The 12409-nt window shown below is 41.7% G+C and overlaps 1 protein-coding gene across 4 annotated transcripts in view; it reads left to right on the top strand.

Moving 5' to 3' along the window:
* Positions 1 to 851: 851 nt before the first annotated feature.
* The window catches only part of gria1a (glutamate receptor, ionotropic, AMPA 1a), a 73741-nt gene continuing 62183 nt past the window's right edge, over positions 852 to 12409 (top strand). For all 4 annotated transcript variants that reach the window (XM_086099817.1, XM_086099808.1, XM_086099837.1 and 1 more), the window contains exons 1-2: positions 852 to 1214; positions 1366 to 1500. In XM_086099817.1, coding sequence (XP_085955943.1) covers positions 1127 to 1214; positions 1366 to 1500 — 223 coding nt within the window. In that variant the 5' untranslated portion in view covers positions 852 to 1126. The remainder of the gene's footprint in view (positions 1215 to 1365; positions 1501 to 12409) is intronic.

Below are 12409 nucleotides of genomic sequence, written 5' to 3'. Positions count from 1 at the left end.
GTTTTTAATGTCAACTGCGTAGTGTGTCTCATCTCCTACTGTAATGCACTCCTGTCCCGGAACTATTCAATACACACTTGTGTGTGCCTGCCTGCTTTTGTGCAGAGCTGCACAAAAGCCCCAAGGTATGTTTCACATGACCCAGACCATGCGGTCACTTATAATATTTCACTCCTTGTATTTGAGACAAAATCAATCATTTTATGTTTGTGTTGCACAGGTATTTCCCATGTCATTTGTTCGAAGATGTGAGGCTAGTTTGCGCAGCACTTTGAACACCCGAGGTCAAAAAAGCTCAATAGACTGAAGATAAAAAATGTGACTCTTGTTCCCCGTCTCCATAGCTTTGTGTTTAAATTAAGAAGCACAGTGTCAGTATTTTAGCATTTCTACCAAACATTTTGCAGATTCTTTTTTTTTTTTTTTTTTTGGCAATAGGCTGTGAGATGTTGCCAATATAAACTATGTGCCTTGGCTCAATAAAGGTTTGGAGACAACACCGCTTAAAGGACACTGTTTGAAATATTGAGAAATTGTCTTTAATTCCTTGCCCTATTAAGAGCACGGAAAATATTTTATTCTAACTCAACCTCTGAAAAGCACAAGAGTGCCATTCGTGGACAGCGTTTCAATTCTGAGTCCGAGTTTGAGATTTTGAACGAAAGCATTTTAACTCCTTTCCGAGGAAAACAGTGAAATAAATGTGTAGGCTGAAACGATATATGCATGATGAATATGAGGTCCTTACGATAAGACTAAACAGTTTTGGGCAATTTCCTACCCCCGCTGGGCGTGCACATTTCTTTTTATATTTATTTATATATTTATTGCAGCGCGCCAAACGCTGAAGACATTCTCCATCATTACAACAGCAGCCAAGGACAGGAAAGCAGGAGAGAGGAAGGTACCTCCTCTCGCCATCGCCATCATCACCACCACCACCAGCACCACCTTCATCATCATCGTCGTCTTTCTTTGAAATCGGCGTCGGTGACGATGATGTTGCGCTAACGAGCAGCGGGAAGAGTGCTGGGGCAACGGGAGGCATTTGGAAGTTGAATACGCGGAGGAAACGTATGTATGTTTGGATTTCGGCTCTTTTCCCTTCGCCAATGCAAAAGGAAATATGCAGCGAAGCTTCAGCATCCTCTACACCAGTTTACTGGGGATGTGCTTGGCTTCAAGCGCAAGTTTCCCAAGTAACATCAATATAGGTAAGAATGGCGCGCGCACTCGTAAAGCAAACCCTTTGTCCTTTTTTTTTTTTCTAAAATGACTCCCGGAGAGTCACTCTCCCGGAGTGGCTCTTCCCCCCCCCCCCCCCCCCCTACCACGATATAACGATTTGTGTTTGGTGCTCAACAGGAGGATTGTTCCCCACCGAGTCCCATGAATATGAAGTGTTTCGCTTCGCCCTTTCACACCACCAGGACATCCCCAAACTGGTGCCGCAGGTCGATATGGTCAAGATGGGAAATAGTTTTTCCATGACATATGCCTGTGAGTATCAATGCCTTGTTGTTCTGGTCCTCCTTGTTTGTGGTTTACCTTCTAAACAATGTGCGTAAAGCAAATGGAATCAAGGCCTTATGAGTGAGAGGCTCGTAACTGTTGCGTGGGGACTTATTTTCTCTACCGCTACTGCGCTGTGCGCTTTTTTTTTTTTTTTTTTTTTTTGCGCTCCGGGGAGGCCAACCTCTGCAGAGGAACAAGCATGTATACTGTACATTTATATGTGACAATGCTTGGAAATCCACTAAGAGGCTCACACCAAAATAGATTCACATGGTCAAAGCGAAAGTGGACCAAAAAAATGGAAAAACAATGTCGGATGCATGATTAGTGTTTTAAACTGCACCTGTAGAATATAATGTTAATGGAAGAAATAGAGCAACCTTTTCCTCTGCTCATTGAGTAGAGAGAAAAAAAAACATCCTGAGAGATTTGGACTGTGGTCTGAAATGGTGCTGAATTATTCCTTTGCCATTTTTATCAAGATAATAGCAGGCCAATCAGAGCAGTGGGGATGCTATTCTCCCGCGGCTGATAATATGTGTCATAATGCCAGTCAGAGAACAAGTGCATGCATCAGAGATACAAAGGAAACATCACACTAAATTGTTTCTTCTTTGCTACCCTGCACATACCCATCCTTTATATTCTGACAAGATTGGTTAGTCTCTGAGGCTTTTTGACAGAGTATCAAATTCTGTCCCACACTGTGATTGCAGTATTATACATGTAAGGCATCTTTTCATGCATCAAGCAGGTTAATTTAGCTTAGAATCTTACAGTTTGGAAACCATGATCATGCAATTGTTTCCATATATATATTTTCCCCCAATTTGAGAGATACTATCTTGACAATGACAAAAAAATGGTTTGAAATGAATCTTATCTATAGCTGCGAAGGTGATGGCTGTGCCAACTACGTAATCTGTGTGACAACATAACATTGCAACGCAGGATCACTGAGAAATTCAACAACAAAAAAGTGAAAAACTGCACCCCAAAATTAAAGTTCTTACAAGAAGAAAACAAGCATTTTAGGTTTTCCTGTGTGGACTTTTCTGGGGCACGGTGATGACAAATACAGAGCTCATGAAACTGGCACATTGGTGTGTAATTAAAAGTAAACACCCAAAGCACACCTTTACTCTCAGAATGGAATGGGATTTGAATAAGGTCACAACGTAAGAGGAATACTCCCAAAAATGATCACAGATCAAACACAATTATGTTTGTATTTAGGACTAGAGTCAAGTTTTTGACAAGGACACATTGTTCAATTTAGCTGTGAGTGGTTTAGAATGCTAAAGCCTGATCTGCCTTGTGCTTCTACTGCTGGGTGACTATGCGGGACCGTGCTGCTTGTCAGCATTATCCTTAGAACATCCATCAGAAGGGTACTTTTTGTGTTTAGCGTATTGTGTTTTCTCAGGTCACTGATGCTGTAGTGGTACACTTCCCCGACTTCTGTGCAGGCCGCTTCGGATCAGTTCCACTCAGTGATGGTGTGAATGGTTGTGTGTCTCTGTTTGTGATAGACTCGTGCCCGTCTTTTTTGCAATAAGGTTTAGCTTTCTGTTACCCTTATAACTGGTAAGGAAATGTATCAGAACGTCGAAATAAATGGGTTGCCATTCATAATTTCGACTTGTCCCTCACATTGAATAGCAAAATTGATAATCAAATGCAAAAACAATTGTCAAAAGAAAATGTCAGAGGAAGAAAAAAACCCCTGATATGGTACCAAAAGCTTCGCAGGGCTCACGTGAAGTATCACGGATAGTTCTAGGTCGAGTAAAGTTCTGTGTTAGCTACACAGAAGCAGCTTGCTAGCAATTGCTTCGGCTGGCTACTAGTGCACCTAAACATATTGCAAAGTTGCTCCCAAGTCAGTAATCATCGTTTGCATGGCAGCGAATAAGCTACATTTCTGACAAGCATCCTACTCACCAAGGAATGCTAAATGCTAAATGCTAAGCTAATGCAAGATTGACACAGGTACCATGTTTAACATCACAAGTAAGTGCTTGGGTGATGGATTGCACTTTTTACAGACATCGGGCTGAAGCCTCATTCAAGCGGAGAACATCCAACTTTGGTCATTCCAGTGGGTAGTTGTGGATGTGTACGGTACTGATTTGCACCCTTGACAAGTTTTGAGGCCTCTCAAAACTCGTACTATATCAAACTGAGCAAAACGAGTTCTGCCCTTGTGAAACAGTTGGTTAAATTCCTAAATACTAGCAATTAACCCAAAAAAAAAACCCCAAACCAAACTTTGGACTGTCTTAAGAAAGCTACTTATCTACAGCATGGAACTACAAAAAACATCTTTCAGCTTCCAATTCTATGTCTACTGCCATCAAATATTAAAAATATATAAAAAATCTATGCTGTTACACCTGAGTCTGTAACTGTGGTCTTGACTCTTGACAGTGCTAAGTGTGTTACAGAAAGCAAATGTGACATCTCTGGCAGTCTAAAGCTATTGAGACATGTTTGTGTTATGTTTCAGGAGAGAAAAGCAGCCTTTTCCTGCGTTTCGATTTTGTAATCCTAAATAGATGAGCATGTGTGTTTGCATCTGGATGCCCATTCTGACATTTGTGTAGGATGTTTTGAGTGAGTGACAGTTCACAGTGGGAAAGTGCCCCTGGGGGCTCTCAGGGCGCATGAGCGTGAAAAGCACTGAGTCAATGAGCCCTTGTGCACAGGGCATGAATAGCGCTCCGGATGAGGGTGATACTCATCAGCTGGCTCTTATGACTCGCCACTTCCTTGAGAAGCATCCCCCCACCCCTGTTGCACGCACACACACACACACACACAAACACACACACAACAATAACCAAGTAAATTCAGCTATTTTTACTATTGTTCAGGCTTCACTCTCCCTTGTTTTCTCACAGAAACACATTCAACATTAAGCATGACAAACAGGTATGCCACGATGGGCATTTAAGGCAAACACATGGTTTATCTGAAGAAAAGTTGTAGGTGGGACTACGGTGGCCCTGACCAAATGCGTCTTCTTTGACTTTGATTTATTTTAAATTACAACTTTTTTTTAATGGTGTCCTTTTTCCTTATTTTTATTTTAGTTTTGTTGTTTTGCTGACATGTTCAAAATAAAGACAATAGGCTAATTGATAAGCTCACTTTAAATAAGATTTAGTTTAACGTTTATGAACATCCACATCCACCATAGCGGCCGGCCCGGTGGTCCAGTGGTCCGCGTGTCGACCTCACAGTGCGGAGGTTGTGGGTTTAATCCCCGGCTCCGGCCTTCCTGTGTGGAGTTTGCATGTTCTTCCCGGGCCTGTGTAGGTTTTCTCTGGGTACTCCGGTTTCCTCCCACATTCCAAAAACATGCATGGCAGGCTGATTAACACTCTAAAATTGTCCCTCAGTGTGAGTGTGAGCGCGGATGGTTGTTCGTCCCTGTGTGCCCTGAGATTGGCTGGCAACCGGTTCAGGGTGTCCCCCGCCTACTGCCTGAAGACTGCTGGGATAGGCTCCAGCAATCCCCGCGACCTTTGTGAGATAAAAGCGGATTAGAAAATGAATGAACATCCACCATCGTTGTGGTCGATTTAACACTCCGTTTTTGTCTATTTCGGTGGGACTGGTGCTCATGCACTCAACGTAAAAACGGACGAAACTTCCTTTCCGTGCCGGCGTCTGTTTGGGGCCGTGTTGCAATCAAAGCAATTTGCATTTGCCCAACCCATTGCATGTGGTGTCTTCCACCAGTCCTGTTTTGTTCACACTGGCAGGTGTAAAACTAACCTTTTTTTTGGCATGTGAAAAAAACAGATGCACAGTGAACTGTTGGTTTCATTGTGTTGGTGTTGGTCAGACTCATTGCTTTTCTGACGAGTGGTTTCATTCAGTCAACCAGCCGTCCCTTTCGATGATCACCCCCACACGCACACTGGCCACTTTTGTTTGGTTCATGTCGTGTTATTCATGTTTTTATTATTTAGTTTAGTTTATTTTTGTAGTATTTTTGTGTGCTGATATGTTTAGGTTTTTTTTGTTTGTTTTTGTTTTGCTTGTAGACTTAAAAATAATCCATAAAATTCCATCCATCCATCCATTTTCCGAACCGCTTGATCCTCACTAGGGTCGCGGGGGGTGCTGGAGCCTATCCCAGCCGTCTTCGGGCAGTAGGCGGGGACACCCTGAATCAGTTGCCAGCCAATCGCAGGGCACACAGAGACGAACAACCATTCACGCCCACACTCGCACCTAGGGACAATTTAGAGCGTCCAATCAGCCTGCCATGCATGTTTTTGGAATGTGGGAGGAAACCGGGGCACCCGGAGAAAACCCACGCAGGCCCGGGGAGAACATGCAAACTCCACACAGGGAGGCCGGAGCTGGAATTGAACCCGGTACCTCTGCACTGTGAAGCCGATGTGCTAACCACTGGACTACCGGGCCGCCCATAAAATTCCCTACTTGATTAATTGTTGAATATGCACAGCAAAATGAATTGAGCAAACTAAAACATTTGCCAGGTTAAAATTAATTTGGGGCTTACCTGTAATGCACACATCACAAAATCAGATGAACATTTACAGTTTCAGATCAAACCTTGTTTAGTTGAGCGTGATTAGACCCCTTGGTGGACATATTGTTTGATATGGAGAAAAAGTGGATACGATTTCAGCTCTGTATAAGTATTTGATTCATCTGCTGTCTGTGCATTTATCCTCAAACTAAAGTTGGCAAACACCACTGCCATTTCAGATGCCAGACTGGCGCTGATTTGGATTTCACTTTCTGCGTCCACTAAATCATAAAGTGACACCTGTAGTTTCTCATTTTGGACACACGTACTGTCTCATCTTTCTGGAAAGGCTTATTGCATAGATGCTACTTCAGTGGTTCAGAATAACTGCCAGCGTTGCTGCATGTACATGGAAAATATTAGTCACTGTTCCCCTCAGTTAGATATCATATTACCATAATCTGCTATCGACTTGGTTTATAATAAGGACGAACTGAGTCGCAAGCTTCAAATCCTCTGCAGGCTCATGCTTTCATGATCGACTTTTCTCTTTGATGTCCTTGTGTGTGTGTGTGTGTGTGTGTGTGTATAAGGTGTGGGTGGGGGGGGGGGATTTACACCGGTTTTCAGCTATTTTAGGGAATAAGCCCTGCTTTTAAATGACAGAATGTAGCACCAGGTGCCAAGCTATAACGGCGCCATTTAAACCGTTCATCTCCCTTCAGGGTTACTAATGTGACTTTGATTTTGTGTCCAGTTCAGTCATTGTGGAAATAAACCTTATGTTAAGACTAATTAGTGTTCATGGAAAAGACAAGTTGTATTTTCGCTGTGATGGAGGGAGCGGTGCTTCATATGGTCTCTGAGTCTCACTGAAGACCATGATCGGTGAGGCCTGCCCACCCAATCAATACAGAATAAAGGGGTTGGGTATGGAATGCTCTTTCTGGAAGACACCTATAGAGTATTGAGGCAAGATTGGATGAATGCAGGGCTTTGTCAAGGAGGTTGTGCTGGTAGAGGTTAAGAGGTCATGTCGAGTGGTGGTGGACCATAGAGGAAAATCTTGTTCGTGGCCTTTCTGTTTTTGAACTACAGATGTGGCTACCTCTCTGCAAGATATCAGCAAGCAAGCCCTGGAAAAACCTTAACATTGACATTAAAACATTTTAATGGCACAAGAACAGTCAATATCTATAGCGCTTGATAATACTCTCTGTATAATTTGAGAAGGTTTAACAATAAAGATATGTTCATATCTATCGCGCTTGATTATACTGACTGTATAATTTGACAACTTTTAACAATTTAAAAAGATACGTTCAGTATGTTATTATTGTTTGGAGGGGGCTTTATTAAACAGTGAAATATTAGCCCACGCTCAGAAAAAGGAAACGGCTAAATAACGTTGATAAAGGGATGTGTTTTTTGTTTGTTTGTTTTGTTTCATTAACCTTTACTTATCTAGGTAAGGAAATTGAGAACAGATTCTCATTGGCAATGCAGCAGATAGCAGAATATAGCAAATCAACATCAAAGCAAATAGGAATGCAAAGAGCTGGATTGTCATTGACAGCACATGGAGAAATGCTGGCATAACTTGATTTTCGAGCATGTGCAACATGACATACACAGTTATTCGGCAATTTGGTTGGACCAAATAATTGATTACTGTCGTTCTTTAATTCTGCCCCGTTTAATTATTTTCTGTTCATTTTCCCTGCCGCAATCCAAAAAAAATTGGCAGGCTGTTGGCCTCTCAAAGTGATTACAATGAGAGTTCCGCGATTGTTGTCATCGTTTTTGTTTGTTTTGACTGAACTGCTGAATTGTAGTCATTGCTCATCAAGTCGGCAACATATCAATTAGAAAGATAAAGCAGCGATGTGAATATGTTTATTTCAAATATCCATCATAACAGCTTACCAACCGGAAAGGAAAGGCACCAGTCTTTGCCTTTGCCTTGGCTGTTTGCATTTTTCAGTCTGACACCACATCAAGTCATTTCAATGTATGATACAAAAAAAAAATGAAGCTCAGCACGATAGTAATGATTTCACTGGTAGCAAAATACTTCTGGTTGAAATTACAGATGTTTTTTATTTTTTTGTGCGTGTGAGTCAAAAAGCACCTAACTAATTTCTTCTTTCTCATGTAAATTTGTGCTGATTACTGAATTAAAATTTCTAAATGTGCGTGTGTGTGTGTGTGTCACGCACGTGTCTACACAAAAACAATAGCTAACAAGAGATGATGTGATGGCAGATGTGTTTAATGTATTATTCAGTTGAACGCATCCAAAGCAAACACTCCATGGAATTCTGTATTTTAAATATTCAATAATAACCCCTGGAAAAGTAGCTCTATTAACAACTGTTACACATAATTCTTCTCTGCGGGAAAAGGGAAAAAGAAATGATCATCCCCATCAGCCCTGATTTGGGTCTTTTCACCAATGTACACCCCCCCCCCCCCTTCAGGTTTTAAAGCAAGTCCTTAAAGTGTCAGCTCGGATGCACTGCAAGTGTTGAGAGGGTTAAGTTGCATTTTTCTTTAGGACCCGTGGCTGCTGTGGGAGATCCTTGGAATGATGTACTATATTGTGTTGCTTTTCCGTCGGCTCGTGAGGTGCAGCTTCGGAGACTGACATCCGCAGTCCTTTCATGATTAGAGGGATTGCTTGGATGTAATATTGAAAAAGAAAAGCAGGTCAGTGTTCCTACCTGATGGTTATTTGTTGAGGGGAAAACAAAGAATGGAGGGAGTAAAAACAATAATAAATCACTGACAACCATTCTCTCAGGAGCGAGAATCTGGCAGGTGCTGTTTTGATGAATGAAGAGCCAACATCGGGGATAGTGAATGGCCCATAGCAATCAATGTAGATCGGCCAAAAGTGCTCCCCAAGCAGCAGAGTGATGGAGCGCGGAGCAGGAGGAGCACGCAGATTGTTTCTGTGTGCTGTCTCCACCTGCGTTGCTTTACACAAGAAATTCCGGCAAATGTGCACATGGGGCAAGAGGAGAGAAATTGAGGGAAAAATTACCCCACGTGTCATTTTGTTTCCTTTCTTATATTGTCACATGCAGTACAGGTACACCAGCACAGGAGAAAATTGCATAATCTCCCCAGGATTTGTTTTTAAATGCATTTAAAGCACTTTGAGATACATATCTTGTCAGAAAAGTGTGATACAGGTATAAATAAAATTTGATTGATAACGTTTAATTGATGAACATGTAGTTTGTATGTAACCTATACATACAAGGTGATCTGCTAAATTCAACTCCAGTTAATTCTAGGAGGCTGTATCAAGGGATGGGCTACTACTGATAAAATAAGAAATAATAGTGAATTTAACGTGTTTTGTTTTTCACAAACAGAAATGAACTTCTGTCTCAACAGTGTTGTGTTGATAAATTGCCATGGTTGCTTCAGAATCATTCATCAATACATTGACCATTCACTTCATGGTCAGTTAATAAATCTCCATCACAAATATTGGAAATGTAATTAATCCGTTGCAGGGGGCCAAAATGTAGCCATCTTTTGTACAGATGTTTTAATTGTCAAGCAGTTGTTGCCGATTGTAAAACCTGAATATACAGTATATATATACAGTATACACATCAAATAAAATGGGATGATTAAAAAAAATGTAACATATGAAAGGGTTACTTTTCATGAGTACCCTTAGCCGATCCTCTTTTTTTTGTTGTTGTTGTTTTTTGTTTTTTTGTTTTGCTGTATTGCTATCGGGGCGGCCCGGTGTTCCAGTGGTTAGTGCATCGACCTCACAGCGCAGAGATGGAGGTTTCGATTCCGGCTCTGGCCTTCCTGTGTGGAGTTTGCATGTTCTCCCCGGGCCTGCGTGGGTTTTCTCCGGGTACTCCGGTTTCCTCCAACATTCTAAAAACATGCATGGCAGGCTGATAGAACGCTCCAAATTGTCCCTAGGTGTGAGTGTGAGCGCGGATGGTTGTTCGTCTCTGTGTGCCCTGCGATTGGCTGGCAACCGGTTCAGGGTGTCCCCCGCCTACTGCTCGAAGACAGCTGGGATAGGCTCCAGCACCCCCCACGAACTTTGTGCGGATAAAGTGGATCGGAAAATGAATGAATGAATGAATAATAATAATGAATTAATTTATAGCTATCATTACTATTTTCTCAATGTCCTATAATTGCAGTTACCCTTGTCGAAGACTATATACAGTACGCACATGAAACTGGCAAGAATATGGACTGGCAACTTAGGAACTCGGCGTGTCCCATTGTCTTCCCCGTTTTGGATTTTTCTTTCCCTGAACTCTCATGTTGAATTCTGAGTTCATCTTGGTGTTCAAATCATCCACTGTAGCTGATGTCAGCTTCCTTGTCATTTCCCCCCCATTGTGCGCCAAAAAAAAAGCACTCTTCATGCTCATGCCACTTCTTTGTATTCAAACAGCATCCCCACTATTTAAAAGAAATCTGTCATCTCTGGAGGTAATGGCAGCTGGGATGTGGAGGTCTGAGCTTGTGATGTGTTGGGCGGGCAATTAGAAAACAATGTGTTTGGGGATGCAGAGTGAGCGCACCATGATGGCAGCTGTCATGTTTTTGGTGGCAAAGACAGCAGTGAAGTTGTTCCTTTGTCACTGACTGCACATCTCGGGAGCCTTTGCATAGTCTAATAAAGAGGAAAATTCTACAAGTATATTAAACAGTGTGACACGTTGCAGCTGCTTTCGCAGCACGGCGCCGTTCTCATCCACAAAATGCGTACTCCTGTGGCACTGAATCACGGCCGTGCCGTGTCACCAGATCTGAAACAGTTGAGGATTGTTAGTGCGGCGCAAAGCACATCCCACACACAAATTAGGTGTTTCACACATGCGATGTAATTTTCCCTGAGTGGATTAGGCTCGTAAGGCAATCCTATAAGCAAAAGCACATTGTAATTTGTGAAGGCTGAGAGACTGCAACAAAACAAATGCTGAATGCTAAACGTGTTTGACAGTCTCCCTCTATATATACATATATATATACTGTACATAGATAGATAGATAGATAGATAGATAGATAGATAGATAGATAGATAGATAGATAGATAGATAGATAGATAGATAGATAGATGTACCATATTTTCCGCACTAAAAGGCGCACCTAAAAGCCTTCCATTTTCTTAAAAGCTCACAGTGCGTCCAAAAATCCGATGTGCCTTGTGTATGGTCATCACTGTAATATTTTGACCCCAAAATGGCTCCTTGCTCGAGACATGCTGACAACGCAGAGTTCAAATTTAAGGCGATCGGTTACGCAGTTGAACACGGAAATAGAGCAGCGGCAAGAGAGGTCAACGTGAACAAGTCACTGTTGTAACTTGCTGTTGGTTAAGTGAACTGTGTCGCTGCTTTATTAAATAAGTTTCACTGACATTGGATCGTTCTGTTGGTGTTTCCTTGAGCGTAGCTCTATCTAGTGGATGCATTGTAGATTGCGTCTTATAATGCGGTGCTCCCAATGTATGAAATAAAATTCCAAAATAGGCCATTCATTGAAGGTGCGCCTCATAATCCAGTGCACCTTTTAGTGTGGAAAATACGGTAGCTATTATTTTTATTGTCATTGTTATTTTTCTTTCTATGCCAGTGGGATATAGTGGCAGGCAGAACAAATAAATTCTCTTCACTTGGTTGTCAAATGGGACAACCAACCTGTGCATCCATGGGTTGCCATTCATACAAGTCTGAAGTTCACACCGTGTAAGTACATTTGTGTGTGGTTTTTTTTCCGCAAATGTGTGCCTTAGATCCATTGGTTGAAAAAACACTGATATTATCATTACTCTCCTGAATAAAAAAGCTCACATTATTAAATGGGTCATACAAATTGTGTCATAATTCATATCTGACATATCTAATACGGATCTGGGTAGAGGAATGAATACTGTATGTGTACTTTTACTCTCTACAATAATTATGTGTGAATAAGCTCAGCTCATGCACCAAGTACAAAGTCTATTAACTTCATGTCTTCATTCACCGGACATGAACGCACACAATTGTCAATCTTTTGACTGTAATCCTCATGAGACTGGATTTCAAATGAAACGAACAACATGTGATTGAACTGCAGACTATCAACTTTAATTTGAGGGGATTGACATCCAAATCAAGTCAATGTTAGAGTTTTTACATTTTGTGTATATGCCTCTGAGTTTTCTACGCCGGGGGCTGACTAACATCGAATATCCTCGGGTTAAACCAGGTTTCTGTGACAAACAAATCTCCTCAATCATGAGCATTGTAACGTGACGTTGTAATTCCAACATCCGTTTCATATGCCGGCGATCTTGTGTTGGTTATATAAAGACTCGGTAATGATGGCTTATGGTGCTGACGG

The sequence above is a fragment of the Hippocampus guttulatus genome, chromosome 2, assembly GCF_054856545.1.
Source record: "Hippocampus guttulatus isolate MCC_2025c chromosome 2, RoL_Hgut_1.0, whole genome shotgun sequence".
NCBI classification, from domain to species: Eukaryota; Metazoa; Chordata; class Actinopteri; order Syngnathiformes; family Syngnathidae; genus Hippocampus; species Hippocampus guttulatus.
The sequence above is the reverse complement of the archived record's forward strand: the minus strand, read 5'-3'. Positions and strand labels throughout refer to the sequence as shown.